We start from the raw sequence: 24,435 nt of genomic DNA, 5'->3' as shown, positions 1-24,435 counted from the left end.
TTTCAGCACTTTTCCTGAGTTCTCCAACCCGCATTTCCATGTTCCCCAATATTCTATGAAAGCTTATGGTTAATCAGTGCAGGTTTTCATTATGGACCCGACTTTTCTTGTTAATGGCTTCTAATTGCGAGTCAGTCTAATGAAAAGATTTGAAACGGGAGAAAGGGAAAGTAACTCCTCCATTTTTTTAAATTTAATTTATTTTAAAAGCCTTTGATGATGCACTTACGTTTGTATTATTAGCATAGAAGCAATCCTACAGGAACCATGGACTTTTAAGAGAATGAAAAAGCGCTGATCACCAAAACTGCCTTGCATTTATTTCATTATTTGAAAAGGAACATAGAGCCTCATCAGGGGTGGGGCGGAGTGGCAGAAATGCAGCAATAACGCTATTACCGCCACATTACCGCTCTGCCCAATCCCCAGTTTGGTAGGAAAGTGGGAGGTTTACCTCCAGCGTTTTGCTGGAGGTAAAAAATCTCCACTATCTGCTCATTTGCAGTGCTATTACTGCAGGGCTAATACCGCCGGCGGTAATAGTGCTGTTACTGCCCCATAGAGTCCTATGGACTCTACAAAAAATGGGGAGTAACGGCCTTACCACAACTCTGGATCAAGGGCTAATATCGCGGAACCCAGTTGTGGTAACGCTATTTGAGTTGGTGGTATCCTGGTGCATTTACCGCTGGGATACCGCCAAAGCCATGATGAGGCCCATAGTGTCTTACAGTGGTTGGAACATTTCTGTGGTGGGTGCTGTAAATTAGCGGAACAATTAATTAATGGATGAAGCAGGTGGTGGAGGGGGGGTGAGGGATGTTGATGGAAACATTGAATAGGGCTGGTACAGACATAGGGTACATAAATGCACTGGATAGTTATACAATGTACTGTATGTACACAGAACCTTCTATTGATGATTGAGATATGCATGAAGGATGAGCAGAGATGCACATGCATGTCCCAGGGCCTCCCTTGATGGATAAGTGCTGCAGTTTTAGAGCGGTCTTAACCACATCACTTAACCACATCACTGTTGGAAAGCACTTAAGGTTAGGCAGGTTTAGGGGCCCCAGTTGTGGGGGAGCCACAGTGGTTGGAGATGAAGTTGAGGAGGGCTTGGGATTGCAGTGAGTGGAAGTGGGCATAGCTGGAGATGTGATGAGTCTAATCTGGGAGGGCTAGCCCATAAATAGGTGTAAAGAATAGAAGACGACGTTGGAAAAGGGAGTGATTTATCATTTTCAGAATAGCAAACTAGCAAAAATTGTGGAAACTCCTTTCTTTATATAATGTTTGCTACTGCAGTATTTCGTATCATTTTTCTGTAATTAATGCATATTACTATTAACCAGTTTATTTCATCTCAATGTATGACCTTGGAATTGGGAAAGACAGAGCCGGCCCAGACAGGGTTCAAGCTGCAAGTTGATTATACAACACTGAATTGAATCTGTCTGGTAAAATATGGTTACACTAAAGCTCTAGCACACCTGGTACTAAAAGAGCTACATATACTGTGAGAAGTTTGCTAAACACTGAGTTTGAATTGCCAATTGTCAACTAGATTTGTGGTTGTTTATTTGTATCCTGCATTTATGTTGTTCTTTTGTGTGCTCTAGGGGTGGTGGGGGGGACACAGGCTACCCAAAGGGGGATCACTTGAAACTCTATGGGGGTACTGATATATTTATTTTCTTGTTTTCCTTCCACTCCAAGAAATGGACCTGGTTCCGCTTTGCTTCACGTTCCTCCTCTGTTTCTGGGAGGTGCAGTACGGCATCATAGCCGGGGTGATCGTCTCGGGCATCCTCGTCCTGTACCCCGTCGCCAGACCCCAGATCAAGGTGGGCATCAGGCATTTCTTTGGTATTCCCATATACTGCTTGTGTGCATTATTATGTAAATGGAGGTGAAAGGGATGGGCCTCACCATGTGATCCTGGGTGCTGCTCCTAAAACACAGGCTGTGTTCCTTCCCCAAAGATCTCTTGCCTGTCACGAAATATGTATGTTCTTTACATCAAGCAAAAAGACATATTTTAATACAAAAAGGTGTGCTGTTGTATATAGTTGTCAATATATAAATCTTTATCCTGAACAAAGAAATGAAATGGAAGATAAGAACTTCTGATCTTGTTGAAGGGACACACTGTAAGAAACCAAAATCTGGATCATCCTTCCTGAGTTGGTCTCAGCCGTGATATTCTTGCTCTTTTGCTGCAATTTAGGTAAAATTATGTTTAGAATTTTCTTTTAGTTTTTTTTTTTAAAAAACCTTTTTTATTAAACAGCTTGGCAGCAGAACACAGGCGAACAATGCACAAGGTAGTAACAGTTAAACCAATACAGGCATAGAGACAGTGCATCTAGCATTAACATTTTCCATCAAGGATGCATACAGTGTAAACGCAGTATAAGAGAGCCCTTGGCTCAGGATAGATCACCCGCATGGGTGGGTGTAGTAGTTGGGTAAGTTGTATCAGGTGTCGCACTTAAATCTGACATATAGGAGCGAAACTGGATCCAGACATCCCTATGCCTCGAGTGGGCTGGTTGTAGACAGGTCCACGCCTCCTCAGTGTCTGAGGCCCATGTAAGAGCCCTGAGCCATTGCGCATGCGTGGGGGATGCGGGGCGAAGCCAGCAAAGCAGAATAGCTCGTACCGCAAGGAGCATGCAAAGGCCGGCCAGTTTCCTGGAATTTCGGGGTAGCTCTGGCAAGTCATGGAATAGGCCCTTCATTGGGGAGGGATCGATAGGTTGATAAAGTATAGCAGATACGGTTGTGAACACCGTCTCCCAAAATTGGGAGAGGCGGGGGCAGTCCCAGATCATGTGCATATAGTCGGCGCCATCCTGCCCACACCTGGGGCATCTTGGGGAGTGATCCCCAAGCATGCGATGTAACCTGCTCGGGGTATAATGAAACCTATGCAACACCTTTAGTTGAATCAATTTAAAACGGGAATTGAAAGATACCTGGTGTTTACGGGCACACATGTGAGTCCAGCACTCGTCCGTCACCTCCACCCTGAGGTTCCCCTCCCACGCCCGCCTCAGCCCAGTGAATTTCGGAGTGGTTCTGGATTGCATCATTGTGTATAGCCTAGATATTTTCCCTCTGGTAGGTGTGGGGGGAAGTCAGTTCCTCGATAGCGGGATCATCCGGTGGCATTGCTGGAAACATGGGGTAGTGTCTTTTAAGGGTTTTACGTAGAGCTGAATACTGAAGCCAAGCACTCGGACCACCCCTCAAGGGCAGCGGCAGGTCAGGCCACTCAACAAAGCTGCCCTGCTCGAATACGTCACGGAGCAACTCGTATCCCGCCTCAGCCCATCTGCGTGCAGTCGACGGCGGTAATCGTTGGATCCCGGGGAGAAAGTTCCACAGTGGGAGATTGCTAGATGATACAATTTCCACGTTTTTGTTAGCGCCAGGAAGGTGCAAGCCACCGGATTCGGTGTATCCCGTACAAGAGGAATGGGCTGTATCACCAGGGAGCGGATGTCTCGGTCGCTGACCGCCACCCTTTCAAGTCTAACATGTGGGGGAGGGTCTGCTGTGTTAAACCAGTAGGACGTGTATTGGATTTGCGAGACCAACCAGTATTTAAGAAAATCGGGGGCCCCAAAGCCGCCGTCAGCCATCCGGGTGGACAAGGTCCCGAGCTTGAGCCTGACCGCGCCCGAGTGCCACAGAAAAGAGTTGATGCTGCGTGTCAATGCTTGGAAGAAACCCTCGCCCGGCCATAGGGGAACATTGGTGAACCTGTATAGTAGTTGGGGTAATACTATCATTTTTAACAACCCTATTCTACCTGCCAGGGAGATCGGCAATTTGCTCCATGCCAAAGTCTTAGTCGCCAGATGCGCAAGGTAGTTATGGTAGTTATCCTCGAGGGTCATCTCAAACTGATGTGTTATTTCAATCCCCAAATATGTGAACTTCGACTGCGCCCACGAGAACCCCATGGTGTCAGGAGGGGGTAGGGTGCATTCCGTGAGCGGAAAGAGCGTAGATTTTGTGCAGTTCACCTTGAGGCCTGAGATGTACCCGAAGTGGATAACATCTTTCATTATTGGAGGTAAATTAGTGGAGGGGGACCGCACAAGAAGGAGTGCATCATCGGCGTAGAGGGATACAATATCGGCTTGACCCGCCGAGCGAAGCCCTCTGTGTGAGTGAAGTTGTTGAAGCATGTCGGCAAAAGGTTCTATCGCTAAAGCGAAGATCAGAGGAGAGAACGGACAGCTCTGTCTCGTTCCCCTGGCAATATTAAAGAATGGGGAGCATCTGTCCTCCGTGCGGACACAGGCCACAGGCCCTGAGTAAAGTACCTTAACCCAGGAGCGAAAAGCCGGCCCGAATTTGCATTGTTCGAGCACCCGCCAGAGGTATCTCCAAGAAACTGAGTCGAACGCCTTCTGCATGTCGAGGGTTGCGGCGACCGCCTGCACATTGGGGCTGATCCTGCTGATTATGTTGAAGAGCCGTCTAATGTTCAGAGCGGTGGAGCGGCCTGGAATGAACCCCGCCTGATCTGCGTGTGTGATGGATGGCATACAGGGGGCAAGCCTGGTCGCTAGCATTTTGGCAAACATTTTTGTGTCACAGTTTGAGGGAAAGTGGGCGATATGAGCTGCACTGGGTGGCAGGTTTACCAGGTTTAAGCAGTACCGTAATTGTGGCTTCGCGGAGTGATGAGGGGAGTGTGCCTGCCTCTACCGATTCCTCCCAGAGAGTTATTAGGTGAGGGAGTAAGAGAGTCTTATAACATTTATAGAATTCAACCGGGATGCCATCAGAGGAGGCCTTCCCCGAGGAGAGAGAGTCTATGGCCTCCGTAAACTCTTCCGGGGTGAGTGGAGAGTCAAGGGAACCAGCGGTCTCGGGAGAGAGGACCGTTAGGGGGAGAGCCGTAAGATAGGAGTCCACCTCCGTGGCCTCGTCCGAATTGGAGTACAGGGCTTCGTAAAAGGCGAAGAACTCCGAGTTGATGGCCTGTGACGTGGTGGCTAAGGAGCCATCCGAACGAACAATCCCAGGTATATGTGGAGCACCCAGCTCGTGCCGGACGAGTCTAGCAAGGAAACGGCCAGGGCGCTCGCCCTCTCCGTATCTCCTCTCCAGGCCGGGGCTATCCCGAAATTTTTGTTCCCGTTCCGCCAGGGAGCAAAACACATCCAGCTCCACTCCTATAGCTGCAATGGACGCAGGGGTTGAGGACCGCGAGCACTGGGCCTCCAGGGTCGACAGTTTGGTTTCGCTGACGGCGATATCCCTTCCAATTGTTCTGAGTATGCCACTCTCTTTGGACAGTGCTATGCCCCTAATATATGCCTTAAAGGCCTCCCATAGGGTGGCCTGGGAGGACACAGAGTCCTTGTTTATTTCGAAATAGTCCTCAATGGCTACCTCGAGCTCCGATCTGAACAGAGGGTCGAGGAGAGAATGGGGTTTCATCCTCCAGCGTCTGGTACGATCACCGTCCAGTCCCCAACCCATGGTGATGGTCACCGGGGAGGGGTCAGATACGGTCCTAGGGAGGATCGTTAATTGTACCACATTTTTGATCAATACATCAGAGATTACACACCTATCGATCCGGGAATAGGAATCATGAACTGAAGAGTAAAAGGAATAGACACGGGAATCGGGGTAGAGCAGTCTCCATGCGTCTACAACCGCAAGGTGGGGGAGGGACGACAGTGTAGCATAGGCTGCCCTGGTAAGTTGACGGGGCCTGGACCCAGATCTGTGAAGGTCTGTATCAAAAATGGTGTTGAAGTCACCACCACAGAGGATAGGAACCAAAGGGAAACCATCTAGGAGGGATGTGATGTGTGTGAAGAACTCCGGGTCGTCAATGTTGGGGCCATAGATGTTCAGCAAGATCACCTCCCTATTCTGGAGTGTAGCATGTAGTACATATCTACCCTGAGGGTCTATTTGTGAGTGTAAATTTAAGGCTCTTATGACTAATAGTCATAACCCCACGGCTTTGAGTAGAAAAGTTGGTGAAGTATCTCTGGGGGCCCCAGTTTCTGGCAAATCTCAAACAATGTTCAGAACGCGCATGTGTCTCTTGTAAGAAAAGGATCTTGGATCCATGCCGCTCCGCTTGCAGCTGTATCTGTCTCATTTTTTTAAAATTGCCCAGACCCCTCACATTCCAGCTCATGAAGGTTAGATTGTTCTCCGTCAGAGGAGCGGTGACGCTCATATCGCCGGGATAATGATGGCCAGTGGGCCGATGTAGCGGCCCTGTAGCCTCATTAACACTGCATTACCCTGTGGTCCGACCTCGCTGCCAATGCCAAACTTTTTCATAACAAAACCCCCATCCCAACCCACCCTCACCCACATCCCTCCCCCAACAAGAGGAATGACAACCCCAACACCCCTTAACCAAATCCAAACTAGTGGCATCGACGCCTGGGGGCCTGTGGGCCAGACTGATGACGCCGCTCCGGGCCTGTGGCAGATCCAGTGAGAACATGGTGCCTACAATGATGCTTCGGACGTAACTTGACAACTATAATTGGCATGATTTACCTTGGCACAGTCATGCAGAGTAATCCTACTGACAATTGTTGAGAGGTACAAGTGTGGTATATTCTTTGCGTCGGGGGGGGGGGGGTGCCGGTGGCGGCGCCTCCCCAACGGGCACGCCGAGTAGTTATAGTGGAATGGCTGGGGAGGAAAGTCAGCCTGGGAAATGATCGTCGATAAACCTGGAGGCCTCCTCCGGAATCGTGAAGAATGATACCTGATTGTTGTGCTCCACTCGCAGCTTAGCGGGGTATAACATGGAGTACTTGACTCTCTGATCCCTAAGCCGCCTTTTCACAGCCAAGAAAGTCTTACGCTCCCGCTGGACAGCCACCGAGAAGTCAGGGTATAGGTGTATCCTTGCTCCATCCAGTAGAAGTTCACCTTTGAGTCTTGCGGCTCTGAGGAGGGCATCGCGGTCCCGGAAGTTAAGGACACGAGCTATAATGGGTCGCGGAGGTGCACCCGGCTTGGGTTTAGGCATCAGGGCCCGGTGTGCCCGCCCTATAGCAAACTGAGGAGAGAGCTTAGGTGAATCCAGAAGCAACAGTAATGTGCGTTCCACAAAGTCTTCCATTGGCTCTCCGATGCCACTCTCAGGGACCCCAATGATACAGAGGTTGTTACGCCTCGAGCAAGATTCCAAGTCCTCATTTTTCTTCTCCACCTCGAGGACGCGGTTGGATAGAGCCGTGACCTCCGAACGCAGCGCCCCCAGACCGTCCTCGGCGGAGCTCACCCTGGTTTCGACCTCCAACACTCGACTGTCAGTCCTCTCAATGTGGGCCTTGATAGAGGAGATGGTGCCATTCATGTCATCTAACTTCGAGTGGAGCGTGGTAAAACCCTCACGGATAAAGTCCATCATGTTCTGAGATTCCGAGGCAGCAACGGTTGAGGTAGTGGCAGGGGCCTGCTCGGAGACCTCCTCAGCAGGGCTGACAGGAGTCTTCGTAAACGTGTTTATGGAGCTCTGTTTTTTCCCCGTCCCTTTAGTCATTGTGGCGGTGATGTGACTCAGGAGAAAAGAGGGGGAGCCGGTGGTGTCCCTCGCCTCCGCGGACAGGGTCAACGAAGTGCAGCCCCCAGGGGATCAAGGCCTCGACGGCAGTGGCTGGCAGGGTACAACCCAAGCAGCTCCGGGGAGCCCGAAGTCCGGCGCCCTGGAAGGAGGAGAGGCGGGGGCAAGGCAAATCTTTGGGTGTCGCAAGGTGTCTGGCGCCGGGCGGCGGGGCCGGATAACGTGGGCCACAGGGGATCCCAACAGGCCGCGGCCAAGCCACCAGGGGTCCAGGCCCCTCCAAGCGCAGACAAGAGTCTAGTGCAGTCCGCGAGAGGTTCACAGCACCTCGCTTGGCGGGAGCAGGTCGTCCTCTATCGAGTGCAGATGGTTGGTGACCCCCGCGTAACCACGCATCAATTTGTCCCCCTCTCCGCTTCAGGGAGGCCAGGGGTTAGCAGCATCCCCAACCCCCATGTACCTTATGGGCGCCAAGGGTCCGGAAACCCAGCCCACGACAGTGGGGGAGCACAGCACCTGGCGTCCGTTGGTGTGCCGCAGCTCTACCCCGAGCGCTGGAATCTTGTTGAAAAAGGGGGGGGCCCAGCGATGGAGACAGCAGGGTGAAGGCCGATATAAGAGTCGATGAGGGCCTGAGTAGAAGCCGCCCAGCTTGGTTACAGTTCTAGTATCTGCGGTGCACCGCGCCGGCGCCGTACGGCCCAAGCAATCGCGTGGTTCGCTCCCGGTCATCTACTCAGAGGTGTTCCACCGCCACACGGGCCTCCACGGGGGTGGTGGGGTGCTACGGTACCGAGGGCCTGGACCGTCTGACTCTCCCCGAGTGCCGGATTTTGGCACGCAGATTCGTGGGGGATGGTCACGGCAGTTCCCGATTACAGGGTTACCAGCGCCGATTTTCTTCGGGATTTGGACCCGTTGGTCCCTGGTCCAGCAGCTCGCGAATCGTAGCAGTCTGGTACAAGTTGTAGATCGTAAATGCCCAAGATCAGGATAGAGCGATCTGCCTGCCACGGAGCTCACGTTTCAGGCGGCCATCTTGTTAGGCGCACAACAGCGCCCCGAATTTTCTTTTAGTTTCTTTCTTTTCTTTTAGTTTGTAATAACTGAATGTTTACCTGTGTGATGTCGAAAAAGTAGAAATAAATTGAGAACAGGTTATGGCATCTCAATATCCAAAGAAAAAAATCACTCTAGAATCTAACTATACTCCCAAGAGGATGGCCAACGCAAACCGCAAGGCATGGCATAGCAGCTTAAAATAACGCAAAGTCCATTCAAGGGTTAATAAAAATATATGTACTTTAAAGACCTTATGCAATAACTAAATAGACAAAACTGCGAAAAACCACCCCTGTAGAAAGGCCACATAATATGCAGGATAGCTAAATGCAGCACTCTGGGTGATGAGACCGGGAGAGAAAATGCATTGTTCAAAAAGGATATGTTTCTGAGTTGCAAAAAAGAGACCCATGTTTGGCTGTACTTATGTTTGCGAGAAAGTTTTCCCTCCGTTGAAATTGCGTAAATCCAGTCTAAGGACAAGACTCACTGACCACCCTCTCCATGCTATTCTAAGAGTAGGCACAGCGTCACTGCACTGGAGCCTGATATCCAGAAAATGACATCTGAGAAACGCTGAAATGTTTCTCACTGAATTTGCGAAATATTTAAGCGCACCGTCTTCCTCCTAAATGATTTGACTACTTTGTCTACTATTGCCAATATGTGTAGTACAATATTTAAGTTTGAAATACAACTAAAGACTGGTACACCTCAAAAAGGTTATCTTTTTCCATGTGTTTAATAATAATTGGGCGTTGAAAAAAATCTCCTGCCACGCAGGAGCCCACCGCCCCTCCCAAATGTACTTGCTGGCCCACTATAGGCAGCATGTAAGGTGCATTCGGACCTCTGGCAAAATCAGTTGTGTACCCCTGCTCTAGCCAAAGACTGCCAAAAAGTGGCAACTTCGAAATCTTGCCGACATTATTGCTAGTCCGAAACATCCACAGTACAGTACCAAAATGACCCAAAACGCATTGTTGAATGCCAGACATCACCATGTTTGCCTCATTTTTCCATCCAGCATACGCGAAGTGTATTTAGACCGTTGCACTAAACGCATAAAGAAAAAGCGTATGTGCAAAGGAAGTTTAAAAGTGAGCATTAAACATCTGCAGGGTGCTGTGCAATGTTGGGCAGAGCCCTGAAGTGGTTAGAGGGAGCTGGAGACGAGGCCTGCTGTATCGCATCATCCAATTGGAAAGTGAGATTTACCACATGATCCTCGGCGCACACACATCCCAGCTTTCGCTATCCCCGTACCACTGCTATTTCACCAAAGGCCGCTCACCTCACCTCAGCACTCAGTAAAGGGGGAGCATTTGAGGGATAGGAGATTTGCCCAGGTAACATGTTGAAGGAGAGGCAGGGAGAACAAGGTGAAGTAGAGCGGCTGTGCCTGCCTTTCTGGGCGATGATGATCTCAACATTAGGAAGGGCTCTCGTTCAGGGCTGTGTCCGGGGAGTGGCCTGGTGTGGCACGTGCTACACCTGGAATCTGATTGGCCACCCCAGATGCCACCCCATTATCCTAAACTATGATCATTATGGGGGTGTATGCTCATACTTGGGTCAGCGCATGAAGCATCTGGGAAGGTCTGGATAGCCTGCCAGGCAGCATGCAGGGATAACACTGAGTGGGATGAGTACAAATAGGAAATGTACTTAATTGCTTGGGTCTCAGGTAGAAGGGTGCGGGTGAGATGGGGTTAGGCATCCTTCTACCACACCAACGGTCATCTCCAGCATTCCCTGCACTCGTCATTCTGCATTCCCTCTGGCCTTCCCAAGATAGCTGACCCACACGGGCAGCAAGGAAAGAATTCACCCGGCACACAAACATGCCAGGCACCACAGTGCCCCACGTGGGCCACCCCACTGCTCTTGTTGAATATATGTGCCGTTTGTTATAAATGTGGATGTTTCGCTTTTCTCTCAAGGGCTGCCCATTTGCTTCCTCCACAGACCACCTACCGGGAGTGCCTTGTAGTGCAGCCCCAGAGTGGACTGAGCTTCCTGGCAATTGAACATATCCGAGAAACCATCCATCAGGGAGCCCTGGCAGGTAATGGTGGCTCTGCTTTAACTTGAATTCATAGTGTGGAGAACACCACAAAGGGACAAAGAAAAGTAGCATTGGAGGCGTCTCATTTCTGTGGGTACCGTGGTCTCCTACTGCTCTGACTCACACATTCACCCCACCCGTCCATCTCTCCTCATCCATCCCTTTGAAGGTTATGAAGCTTCCATTATATACATCATGATTGCAAATGTTCTACGTCCAGTTTACCGACATGTTTAACTACGGTTTAATCCATATGTTGGACAAATGTGCTTTCAAATTCCCAAATCTTCAGTATTTCAGAACTAAATTCATGTAGCTGCGTAATTTCTGAGGTTTTATACGTGACTCAAAGGAGAGGACAATAGATGTTTTTAAATATTTACAAATTACATTAAGGTGCCGTAAATGTTAGTGAAGGACCTGTGTGCACATATATTTTTGTTTTGTATCCTGGAATAGCGAAGACGGGTTAGCATCCGAAATGCATTGGCTATAGGACACTTATGAAGAAATAAAAGGACTGAGTCATTATTACAATGCCAATGGATAGGGTAACCACATTCACTTAAGGATGAGGATCCTAGAGGAAGCGTTCGTAAATTTCCGGGATCACCGTGCTGTGGGCTTGCGGCATAGCAGGGGCCAGTCGCCTGGGAACTGCAACTCCCATAATCCTCCTGGCATTAAGGCAGCAAACGCAATCCCTACACTCGCAGGCCAGGCTCCTTTACAAAAGTCGACCCCTTTAGGGACCGCCCTAAGGGGAATACAGGTCCTGGTGGCCCAGACCTCCCCATATAGATATAGGACCTAGACCCTTTAAAGGGCAGACAAAATATACCTATAAACATGGCAGCCTGCATAATTTGTATAAGCGTCTGGAATTATGGGCTAGTTGTGACATCACATCTGACCTGTAATAAGAAAATGACATCACAACTGCTGCATAATCCGCCATTACGCTTCAGTTGAGATGTCACAATGCCCGCTGCTTGAGCCAGTAAAGGCCAGAAGTCCAGCTGTCACTGCAGCAGTTAATTAAAGCCGTTACAAGTTTTTCAAATATCTTGCTTGTTAATAGTTTTCTGTGACACTTTTACAGTATTTAATTGCTAAGGAACTGTTTATGGTAGAATTTTTAATTTGTGCACTGCCGAAGTTTAACACGTTAGCAAGAATTTGCATGTCATTACTTATCTTAAAGTAGAAAATGAAAACGTGTTTTCAATGCATTTTATTAAAATGTTTAAACGATGGTTCTGCAGCACATTCAAAGCTGCATAGTAGCTTTTTAAATCCAAACAGATTCTACATTGATTATAAGGATCAGCAAATGGCTGATCTCTTACATTATATTAAGCAAGAGACCAGGTATTAAAGGGGATGACAGTGTGTGGCCATGCATTATAAGTTATAAAGTACCCACTACTGAACATTATAAGGATGTTGCAAGTCATGTCGGAGTTCTGTGACATCATAAAGGAACTCAGCCTTCCGGCTCATTCCTCTGATCTCTGAACTCCTCGGTCACTTGCAATAGCCTTATAACCCATGGTAAGGGTTACTTTATCCTATATATATAATCACTATACAGGCCAACTTAGAACAAATTATACAAATCAGGGAGCCCTTTAAGGGAACTGACAGTCAGTTTTCCGGTGGAGACGGTAGTGCCCCTGCACTCAACTCCCCTCGCGTTGGTTCAGGAACCACTCCTGCATCTAGGAGGAGTGGCACCTGAGTTAGGCGGAGGACTACCCAATCTGGGCACTGCATCAAATCATAAAGAACATGACAATTACATACATCCATGGCAAGCCTTGGGTGTTGGATATTTAACATCTTTGATAAACCCATTAAAATCAGAAATTGACATTGCTTAAAGTTGGGAAGTGTGTTTGAGCTAATTGTGCAGCTTCGCCTGCAAGTCATTCCATTTGTATGTTCCTAGTTTCACTAGATCGTAACAAGATCAGGCCTGTCTCAGTTAAGCCCGGGCTACTGCGCCTCTCTCCTTTCACCGTGAGGGGGTGCCCTGACCTTACATTTACTCTCCGTTGAAGGATGATTCTGAAACGCGGTAGAATTAAAAAGCCTTGTGCTGCTTCTTTTGTTGAACTGGATGTCAGGAAAACGGAGAGAGACGGTTTCACTGCCAAAACAAAGCAAGGAGAGGGGGAGTATCATGGTGAAGTGGGCTTTTCTGATGGGAGTCACGGAGTCCCCAGGGCAGTTTCTAGCCATTCTTGGTGCACACTAGAATACACCCCGACTTGCAAAGTCACTCTCAAACTACACCTTTCTACACCTTTGTGTCGCGCTACAAAACCTCTCGTCAATGTCAGTAAATCATTGCTATACAAATTAGGCTGGTTTCATTACATCCTTATTCAAGGACTTTACAGAAGAAATCTAATGTTAACGGCTATTGCTGCCGAAGTAAAAGCTTCTTCTGTCACCTGCTGTTAGTAAAGGCCTTGCCTGAATTGAGTTTCAAACTGTCTGTGCTGGCACACTGCAGTGTGACCAGCCTGCCGGGGTCGGCTGGCACACTGACCACTGCCCCTGTCTTGCAGGCGTTCTGTTCGTACCATCTCACTTGTTTTTAGCAAGGGGCAATACTAGATTAACCATATGAATTATTTTCAAATAGGTTATCATTCCAAGATGGACAGTCTGGTACTTGTAGTTAGGGGTGTACCGAACTTCGGCTTCGAGTAAGTATTCGGCCGAATTCCGGCTGAAAAAAAGCTAATTGTCTCCAGCCGAATAGTTTCTTGCTATTTGGCTCTTGCCGAATAGTTTGACTTTCTCATTTGAATACAATGCAACATGAACACAGAAAGGCAAATATAGACTTCAGTTTGCAAAAACTGAATAGAATTAGGCCAGACAAATTGCTATCACACAGTTGAAAAATATTTTAAATTGTAATCTGCTCTTTAGCGCATGTTTTGTTACAGATTCTTAGACAAAAAAGGTGCTCATCTTTTATACTTAGCCTGCAACAATACAGGAACATCTTTTCTTTTGGCGAATGCTCATGTGCAATGTGCACTTTTTTCAGTTGGAAAAAACAAAACGAAAGAAATGTGCATAGATACTTTCAGTTCCTGTCATGTCACTTCCCATTGCGTACGTCATAATCCCCCCTTTTCTTTTTTTAAGGTCTTGAGTCCTGAGCTTAACATTATCTGATATTGTATCAGGAATTATAAGTTGCATATGTTTGTGTGTTGGCGAGAAAGAGTGACTAGGATAAGTGAGAAGTGAGCAGCATTTATTTGCGTGGAGTGAATAGTTGTGAGATGGAGTTCACGCATTTCAGATTTCCTCTTGACTTGTGTCCTGCATGAGCCGACAATACATCTTCTTATAAATTTCTACATGAGCTGCAAAGAAGTTTCAAAACTTGACTGCATTGACTTTGCAACTTGATAGAGAATGCAATGCATTTGATTCACAAAGGCAGTCCTTTCGCATTTGTGAAGCCTCCTACTTTTACTGGCAATGAATGTGCAACAATCTTCTGTACATTTGGTCCCTTCATTTTGGTTATATCTGCTTTATTTCTGGCTTTTATACTTTAAATAAAGATGCTACATTAATTACATTGAAGAGAAATAAAAGTATAGATTGCATTTAAAATGGTGCTTTATTTGTTTTTTTTAATAAGTGTTTTTTTTTTTAAGTTTGGAACATGAATTATTAAATAAAGCAACTATTCGGCTTCATATTCGGCTTCGGCCGAATACTAAATATGCTATTCGGTACAGCCCTACTTGTAGTCTTTCAATAATATCTCTATGAGAGTGGGAAAGGGGACACATAACATCAATGTGTTCCTGCCTGCTATGCATTAAATCACAGAGCATTTCTGGAATATAACTGTGATCCGAGATCTCTATATTTGCTAAACAAGTCTGTGATAAAAGGATGGCATGTGTGAATCTCTAAATACATAACCTACGCATGGCTTGGTGCTCACATCACTGTTCACATGACTCAACCTAACATTAAAATGTGTGTAACCATGAGACATGCATACTCATTCGGACAAATTACGTTTTTGGATGCGCGTATGAAATGGCTGCGACATCAGCTACTCAAATGGGGTACAAGGGCTCTTTTGGTTTTGGAGAATTTTAAATGAAGAGGGGCTGGGTCTCTGTGTGAGCATGCCTGGCCCCAATACATAAACCTCTTTAGGGAATTATCGATAGACAGGAAAGGATAGCCTGCAAGAGAAACCCAATAAACAATGCACAGAAAGGATACACAGAAAGGAGTGTAGGTCTTGCAAACTTTAGCCTGACCAGTAACAAGCTGATGAAGCGTTTTAACCAAAGCCTGCTTCTAATGCGTGGTAAAGGGTTCACAGTCCCCCAGCCAGCACCTCCTCGCCATTAGGCAGGCCTTGGGGGGGGGTTCGGGGTTGGGAGGGGGGGGTATTTCTGCAAAAAAGAAGCAGGCTCATGCTTTATCTGAGAGAGCTGCCATTAGCATCTCTTATTCGTGCCTCCTTACAGCCAGTGAAAATCATGATGTGGTGTGTTTAGAAAGGACGTTTGGCCTAGTGGATATACAATTTGAGGCAACTTCTTTGTCTTTATGTTCACTTTAGTATGGCTTTATTACACTATCAAATACCATTGAAGCACAACACAGTTCATAATCTATTCATTAAAACACCACTTACATAAAATACTGTTAAAAAATCCAAGCACGCTACAATCGGTATATAATCATATTTCATGATGGCTTTCTCTACAAGCCGGAAGTAGCTAGAACGTTCCACAATATCCAAATCCTTCAAAGGCAGAGAACTTCTGTTTGTGCATGGATTAATATAAGCACAGATGCCAGAGTGAACAGGGTTCACGAAGATGCAGATGCAATAATCAGGTGTTGATACCTCGCATGGTGTAGGCCCTTTACAGGGCTTAATCAACATCTTCTTGCGCCGTCTTCTTTTCCAAGCCCCGGCTAAATAATTAGAAGAGCAATGCACTGCCAATCCATCTGTAGACAGGCTACATACTAGTATTGCCTCCCCCGTGGTTCTCATTTGCCTTTCCCTCAAGAGTGGAGAGTGGTTTTAAGTATTGTTTCCTGAGGTCTAGATAGTATGGGGCAAATTAAAATAAAGTGGATGCAAGTTTCTGTCCAGTTCGAGCAGAATGGACACACAGGGCTAACATTACTGTTCCATTTATTATGGGGTGCAGCCACTGGAAGTATCCCCAGTCACAATTTCATAACTAGCGCTCACGTGTGCTTCGAAGACGCATCACCCAGATAACCCTCATATCCAAATCTTTGCATTATGTTCCAAAATCTGGTTGACTGGCTCGAGCTGCCAATGTTGTGAAGGATTTCTGCCTCTTCTTTGATATTCTAGGCATTCTTAATCGCCTTTTTCCTGTTTGCACTCATACTGGTAGGGCTGTACCCATATTCACTCAGCCCTATGCTACGCAATTCCCTCTTAATGTGCATGAACCAGGGCAGCATCCTCCCACCCTCCTGGCCCATTCTATCTACAATGGCTTGCCTTTATGTATTCAAAGGTTCAGACGACAAAACACAAGCCCAACAGCACACTGGTCTTGCTCTGCCGAACGACTCAATACATTGCAAGTCGGTGTCTAAGAAAATTGGAAGATTGGGCACACTACTGGGAAGGCCAAGGATACTCCTCAGAAATCTGTTTTCAGTGTTCCAGAGCTTCGCACAACTATTGTGACAGTTCGGCCCCATGTAGGGCAGCTTGCCTCGCCTGTGCTGAATATGCCTCAAGAGACACCTTAACCGCCTCATTGTCCTGTTCCCCGGTAAATCTCGCTAGTGCCCACTGTATCTTGACAATTCTACTCCTGCTCTAGCCACGTGTCCCTACCACTTACAATCCTCTGTCATCTTCATGCCTACATTTTGATAGGAGTCAACTAGCTCAAGAGCCCCTTCCCTTATTTTCAGGCTTGGCGTCCTTTTTGCCCTTTGCCTGGAGTTCAGTGGCTTTGTTTTAGCAAAGCTTTGCAGAAACCAGTGAAAGCATTAAGTTGTACTTTTCACCACACTGGAGTTAGGGAAAGTAACACTGCATCATCTACGAACATCAGTATTGGGGCTCTTTTATCTTCAGCTAACACAGGGACATATGTTGCCGTTCCCAGCAATTTATTTATTGCCCCATTACTGGATGCACAGAATAGTTTGGGCACTAGGACGCGCCCCTGGTATATGCCCATCTGTATCCCAACTTTGCCTGAGGTGCTGCCGTCCATATACCCCACCTTATCACAGCTTTGTTCCCGGAATACAAGCTCTGGATAGCTTTTAGCAGGGGGTCGGCATCCCTGGCCTGCATACAGTGTTGCACAGTTCAGCCGTAAGCATCCTGAGGGATTACATATTTATCACATAATAGATGCAACCTCTGGCTCTGGTCCACCGTAGAGGTGGCTGTATAAAACCCTGACTGCAGGTGGCTTAAGATGTTCTGATCCTCCATCCAGGTTTCCAGATGGCTTCAGATGGCCCTTGCAAATATTTTGCCGTAGCGTCTAGTAAAGAGATGGGCTGGTAGTAGCTGGATGCATCCCTGCTGCTATTTTTAAAGATGGGCACTAGTTCTGCTCCGGTCCATGATGTAGATACATTATTTGTATTTGTTAAGTTTATATAGCGCTTTATGCCAAAGCGCTTTACATTACTACAACAACAACAAGAATGCATGGGATAAAATAGAAGCATAACATTACAAGACATGAAACGAACCATCAAAAACAGTATGTCGAACAATTTACTGAGGACAATAAAAGAGAAATAGAACTGGGGAGGAAAAGAGGGATGAAGTAAGGGAAGTCGGGGCAGAGGGGGAATATGAGATTTCAGGGGGAGGGGAAGGAGGAATGGGGAAGAAGGGGAGTTGTAGGAAGGAAGGATGGAAAGAGGGATGAAGGAAGGAGAGGGGGAAATTTAAAGAAGGATGTCAGGACGGGGGGGTGAAGAAGAAAAGATTTCAAGGAGGCCCGGAAGGAGGATTAAGAGGAAATGGAGCAGATAGAGAGGGGAAGAGAGTGCCAGTGCAGAGGGGCAAGGAGCTGAAAGGATCAGAAGCGAGAAGAGGCACAAGGAGATAGAGGAACAGTGAGTAGGAAGAGATCGGCAGACCTGAGGGAGCGAGAAAGAGTGTAGAAAGAAATGAGAGGAGAGGTAGGGGGGAGCGAGATCATGAAGAGATTTCAAAACGAGGCATTATGCCTCAGTACTACATTAAATAGTTTAATAAAATGGGAAATCCAGATTTGTGACTCAAATGCATGGAAGTCGACCAGAACATACCGGACCCGGGGCTTTACTGAGATTTTGACTAAGAAGAGTTGCATTAACTTCCTCATATGTCAGCATGTGGGGAATGTACCCAGGTGGAGCATCTCCCACTCCTCCCCTGGGTCTGGTACCCCGTCAGCCGCGAGATTCCTGCTTTTCTGGTAGAGCGCTGTCAAGTGCTTAACCCATGCTTCTTCCGTGATAAGATTTCTTTGTGTTTAAGCATGAGCATAGTATGGCTATTGTATGGAAATGGTACACATCGGACAAACACAGGCATATGTGCTATTATATAGAGGAACACCACACAGCCACAATTTACCATCAGGGTGGTGACTTGGGCAGCGCACAAATCATTGCTGCACACATCACTGCATTGATTTGCAATGGACTGCTGTCTGCATGGTGACACACAATGAACCCTGCTTTCCTAATCAATGTGCCAAGCCACATTGAGGAAGGCACCCTGTGTGCGCTAAGCAGTGATTGGCTTGTTAAGAAAATGAAAAGGCCTTTGATGCTGACCTTATGCATTTAGTCCATGTCCCAAAGCAGCCACTAGACTAATTAAACAAGAAAATGACAGTTAACCTTCCTAGGCATGCGCCATGTGTAACTAAAAGGTAAAATTCAAAAAAAGGTTTTGTTGTGTCAAATAAAGATATAAAAATAAAGAACATAGTTGTAAACCGTTTCTGTGTGGCATGTTAATTCTCTTGGAAGAATGCGTAGATTTGGTCAGCTAACTATTGCTTTGTGCTGGTATTAAGAATAAAAATGCCCCATATTCAGTTCTTAATACTGAAATGTTAAGCATATACTTTGTATTAAAAAAAATGGCTTGTTAAATGAGCCATCACTTATAAATTGCCCCTACTTTAAAGGCTGTCAACACAAAGAGTGAGAGGCGCAGGGTGTGCGTCTCCAGAGCAGTACCGAATATGCATTTCTTTGTTTGTAACAAAGGAATACTTAACCTTTTTTCTGGTGGTGAGCTCGGAGACTGCTGTCTGTGTGGTTCCCCTTCCTGCGCCCCCCCACCCCACCCAGCTCCTTGGCTCTACTCCCTGGGCAGCTGCCTGCTTCGCCCGCCCAGGAAACTGCTTTGTTCCCATCCTCCCGCAGCACCTACCCACACATAATGGCAAATGCACACAGCCGTATGGACAAACGTAATTCGACCCCTAGGTGTAGAATTACAATAGCACTTGGCTTGGAGGTTAAAAATAGGCCACAACCAGCCCATTGCTAATAAAATTAAAGGTTCAGGTTAATAGGGGAGAAGCCCCTTTTTAGACAATATTGCCTTCTTCCACCAACATGCCAGCTACCTAAGGGACGCCTGAGGAACTTAAACAATTATGGGGCCAAGCCCTGCCCCGTCCTGCAGAAGTCATAGTTCCCCCACCATGTTGAGCTACGTCCGTACCGGTTTGTTTGTATTGTAAGAGTCTACCCACCTATTTCACTTAACGGACAGAGCATTGTAGGAAGCACAGTAAGAGCTAATAGACCCCAGGACAACAGCCTTGCTTGACCCATCCCTTGGTTCTGGACGCTCAACGGGCACCATGGTAGGTGGCTAAATAAGAGCTTACCAGCTCTGGAAAATGTGGGACACCCAATACCTTAACTAGTACCGCTACAGCTGCCAAGCCATTGAACACCTGGCCCACCTCCATCCCCTTCTCTACCGGGGCACTCCACTTTAATCTGCCCTCAGCACGAGGAGTACTCAATCTCCATAGATCAGGCATTCCATGTTCCACTCAAAAGAGCTCCACTTGCTCCTTACCTTGCACCACATGTGGTGAAAATCTCATTGGTCCAATTCTCCCAAAAATCCTTGGGGGACAAGGATAATACTGTGATTCCAAACATTTTTGTGGATTTGAAGCTCCCAATTCCAATGTGCCTTCCATCTGCTCGTTGATGGGAATGAAATCTCACACCTCAAAAAATGTCGGGGTAAAAACTGGTGTGGGGGAATTTCCCCTGGCATGCCATTGCAAGGTGACCAGTTCCCCAAGGGGAAGCGGACTACAGCAGTAGAGGAAGTCCCTGCTGTGGTTGGGGGAATGTTATGGGGAGGAAAGCATGACCTTACCCAACATGACCTTACCCCAGGCAGAGTGCCTGAATCCTGCTTAACAATTGTTTTCCCCTCCGAGGCTTGCTGCTGCTGCCCTAAATAATGGCCCAGTGCAAGACCCCATTTTGCCTCGCTGCTGACTTGCTCCTGCTGCCTTGCTGAGCATATTGTTGCTGTGACCTACCCAACTATTTGCTGTCAAGATTGGTATCTGAATCTGAGAGGACACCCAACTCCTCACCTGATTCTTCCGGACTTGTAGAGAAGGTTTCCTTTGACCCAGTGATCGAAGTGTACAAAAAGAAGTAGTGGAACTATGTTCCCTGCTGACCTGGCTCAGCTCCCCACAAACACCATCACAACACCCCCTTCCATGCATAATTAAAAACGCCAAACACATGTGCCTGCTGTTTAAGGGAATGTTCAGTGCAGTGCACTGAAGAGCAAGCTTCAACTTCTTCCTATACTTTTATTTTAAAACTAAACCATTCCAGAACGGTTTCTTTTAAAAATAAAAGTATAGGAATGGTGAAACTTAAAAATAAAAAGTATAGGAGCACCGCTCCCGCCCACTTGGCAGATGGAGGGAGACAACAAGATTCCAACTTAAGGTGTGCAATAAGCAGGGAGACTGAACCCAACCCGAGAGAGAACCAGGACAACGACAAACGAAGCGGGAGAGAGGAAAGGGGGAACCCAGGAGAGCAGGGGAACCGGAGCGAGACTGGATGCCGGAGTCACAATGAAAAAAATTGACAACTCGAGAGAGGGAGAGCTCTGCAAGAGCAGAGCAAGGAGAGTTCTGTGAGCGAGGAAAACGCAGAAAGGCAGAAATGTAAGCAAGGGAAACCGGTCATAGGCGAGCCTACACACAGGGTCTTACCCCTAAGAGGAAAGATGGGTTGCAACGTGCCGCCGCACACTGCTGGAAAGAATAAGTAGTAGGATGGCGGCGGCCATGATGAAAAACACTAGAGCGCTGCAGGATGTTGGGCAAATGACGTGTCGGCCGATTCAACGGCGTAACTTCCAGCGCCTCTGTATCAAATCTCCAACCTCACTGTTGCATAGTGTATCATTGTAGCATTAGCCAATCTAACATCAACACCATAACCACTGTATGGCTGACCTCTAGCAACTAATTAAACCACATCTATGCACACTGATCTTCTCCTGTCATGTGGTAGATCTTTCATTACCTGCACCCTTGTACATTGTTCATTATTGCATGTTTTATAGGTGCAGTGCACGTGCAGGAATAGCAGCCATCTTAGATATTAGCAGCCATACTGTGGCACAAAGCTTTAATGTAGCACAGCAGTCAGCACCCCAGGTCCAGGCCGTGAACATGAGCAAAGGAATAGGTTGTATCCCAGGCACTGATGAGAAAGGCCAGAGCTACACAGATCCATAAAACTTTAATTGTCTTAAAATGGTGCCAAGCTTCTCGCCCTGGTAAGAATATGCCCCGCAAGGCCATGGGAGGAGGGCTGAGTGTCTGTGAACAATACAATCCCATGAGAAGGAGGGCCCAGGACTCCAACCCCCACCAGTCCCAATTCTAAGTTATAGCACCCTAATTTTAGGACCCCTGAATTCCAAGGTACCAGCCAGCCGCAGACCACCGACCATAAACCTGTTAGACCCCCGATCGATCAAAAAGATCAGAAAGCAGGGTTTCCTGCCTTCACTTCAAGATCACATTATTTGTGTTGCGAGGTGCGGGGAGGGATAAAAAGATTGCCCAGAACGAAGGTGGTAGACCTTGGAGAGGTGCCAGCCTGTCTGGGAGCGAGTGAAGTGTGCGAGTTAGTACGGCCTCGTCTTTTCCCCCAGGCCTCTGTCTGCTCATACCAGGTGCACTGTTACATAAGAGAATGATGTGCTTTTTTTTTGCGATTTGATAGCCACTTGGCCACCTTCTGATCGATGACCACTGCAGGTGACCTATGTGTAGGGTGACACCAACCAGCCGTGCAGGTTTCTACTGCATGCAATGTTGTCACTGATGATGCTGTGTACCTTTTTATAATGTGTACCAAAATGCAGATTTTGGCGGAACGTTCCGCGGCAGCAGAGTTTTTTGTTGGCGCTTTTCCTTTTGTATGGAAATAAACTTTATCCTTCCAAGAGGTGTAATGGGCCTTTTTCCCTAGTGGTCTGTATTTTTTCTGGTGTGAGCATCTAGGGGGCTTTCCTACATTTGGTGACCCCCGACATGATCCAAGCGACCCCCGCAACGACAGAGGCTTCCAGGCCGTCTATCTAGAGTAGCTGCGCCCACCTACAGTGACCAGTCCCAAGCGTGCAAACTGCAGAGGTGTTCGGAACCATTTTTACAGAATTCCAGTCTGCTCTCTGAAGCGGGGTGCGGCTCTGGGGAGAATGCAGGACATTATTGGGACCCCGTGGCGGAGGAGCTCAGGTGAACATGCAGACTTGGCACACCCCTTGTGAGGGATAACGAGGGGCACAGTGTATGGAGGAGTGTTGTATGTTTGTTTATTGAGTTTATATAGCGCTTTAAGCCAAAGAGCTTTACAATATAACAGGTACAATAGTGATGAGTGAAGGAGGAGTGTGCTAAGGCCACGCAGTGAGAATTTGTTTCATTTTTTGGAGATAATTTTAAAGGATTTTACGGAGGAAAAACAGGAGTGCAGGGAACCTTTCCGAGTGAAGGAAGATGATGGCGCTGTTGGGGAGAATTCTCAAAAATGTGCTCATTCCCTCCACCTTAGAGACCCCCAGCAACTTTTCTGGATTTTGAGGACTTGATTTCTTAACCTGGAGAGAGTGAGACCCTTTTTCCCCACTCTCTCATGTATTTTAATGTGATTTCTGAACTTTGTGTTTCTTTTGGTTGTGGAGTCTGACAAACTCCATAGGCATAATCTTTTACATTGTGTCACACAGCACCTTCAGTGCAGTGGCACAAAGAATTCTGTTAGATTTCCCCAAGGTTTAAATACCTTCTCTGGGATAAACTGTTTCCCAGAGCAGTAAAGTGAAATTGACTTTACTTGCCTTTGTAACTTTCTACACCCAGCACACACTATCTTACAATAGGGTGCTGGAGGGGCAACCAGTGGCACCTTTGTCTAGCTTCTCATGTAACAATTTTAGGTTACCCTTTACTTACTGAATGGCTGGTGGCAGTGGTTTCGTTTTAACTACCATGGTGTGCATTCCGCCGGCTGCACTCGAATCTGCAGTAAAGCACCCAAGGGTGCCATTTTTGTCAAAATGGCTCCGGTCTTCTTTTTTTTCCATTTCTTTGTGGAAAGGTCCTTCTTGAGATTTACTCTACGCCTCAAACCAGGTTTGGTCCCATTGTTTTCTTTGCCTTTGGCGGGATTCACAAGTGAAGCCCGACCTTTGGCTCCAGGGTGTCTGGGGTAGGCAGGAAGTGAGGAAGGTGCCCGAAACTCCTTGTGCTTAGTCTCCTAGGAGACCCAAATGCACTCTGTAGTGATTGGCCGGCTGACTTTCCGGCAAGGACAGCCACCCTGCTGGTTGATTGACAGCTAGGCTGGAATGAATGGGAGAGAACTGAATAAAAGGCAAGGATTTTGGCTTGGAAGGCAGAGTTGACCACTGGATGAAGGAACCGAAGAAGAACTTGAAGAGGACGCCTGCTGCAACTCCTGGACCGTTGGTTTGCCCGGTGAAGCCCTGTTGCTGTGCTGAAACTCCAAATTCGTATCGACAGAGAAGCCTTGCAAGGACGACTTCTCCCCTTGATTTGGAGGGACCAATCAACTCCAAAGTAAGGCACCTGGACATCCTTCTCAGAGCTGGTTGAATTTCCGCAGAGTTGCTGCTGGAAACCGTATAGCCAGGGAGAGGAACACCATATTGTGTGCGTTGCTTTTAAGCTGGTCTAGAGCTTTGTGCAGATCCTCCGGACTCCCAGGAAGCAGGACTGACCGAGCCTGAGCCCCCTCAACAGAGTGTGGGACCCCAGAAGCAAGGAAAGTCAATCTCGACAGCAGGAACCGCAGTGTCGCTATTTGCGGTAGACGTGAGGAGGCTGAACAGTCACTAATTTGAAGATTGCCGGTTGCAAGCGGTGACCGTCCCATTGCAGTGCAGGAGTCCCCAGAAGTCCTCCCTCATGTCCCCATGACTGAGGCTCACGAAGAGTGAGATCGGCAGAGCTGCACAGGAACAGAAGTCCTCTGCTGCACTTTTTCTTCAATTCAAAGGTACTGTTTAAAGTCTGAGAGAACTTACCACTTGCTGTAGAGTTGCTTGCATCTACTACCCCCGACAATTCTAACGGCTTGTGGCCCTACA

General features: G+C 47.4%; 1 protein-coding gene across 2 annotated transcripts in view; it reads left to right on the top strand.

Moving 5' to 3' along the window:
* SLC26A11 (solute carrier family 26 member 11) overlaps positions 1-24,435 on the top strand; it is a 257,186-nt gene that overhangs the window by 192,821 nt on the left and 39,930 nt on the right. The window contains exons 13-14 of one of the 2 annotated variants that reach the window (XM_069655195.1): positions 1,723-1,850; positions 10,610-10,709. In XM_069655195.1, coding sequence (XP_069511296.1) covers positions 1,723-1,850; positions 10,610-10,709 — 228 coding nt within the window. The remainder of the gene's footprint in view (positions 1-1,722; positions 1,851-10,609; positions 10,710-24,435) is intronic. The other variant, XR_011305180.1, reaches the window with a different exon arrangement.

The sequence above is a fragment of the Ambystoma mexicanum genome, chromosome 3q, assembly GCF_040938575.1.
Source record: "Ambystoma mexicanum isolate Mex_15411 chromosome 3q, UKY_AmexF1_1, whole genome shotgun sequence".
NCBI lineage: Eukaryota > Metazoa > Chordata > Amphibia > Caudata > Ambystomatidae > Ambystoma > Ambystoma mexicanum.
Note: the sequence above shows the minus strand (reverse complement) of the source record. Positions and strands in the feature narration are given on the sequence as shown.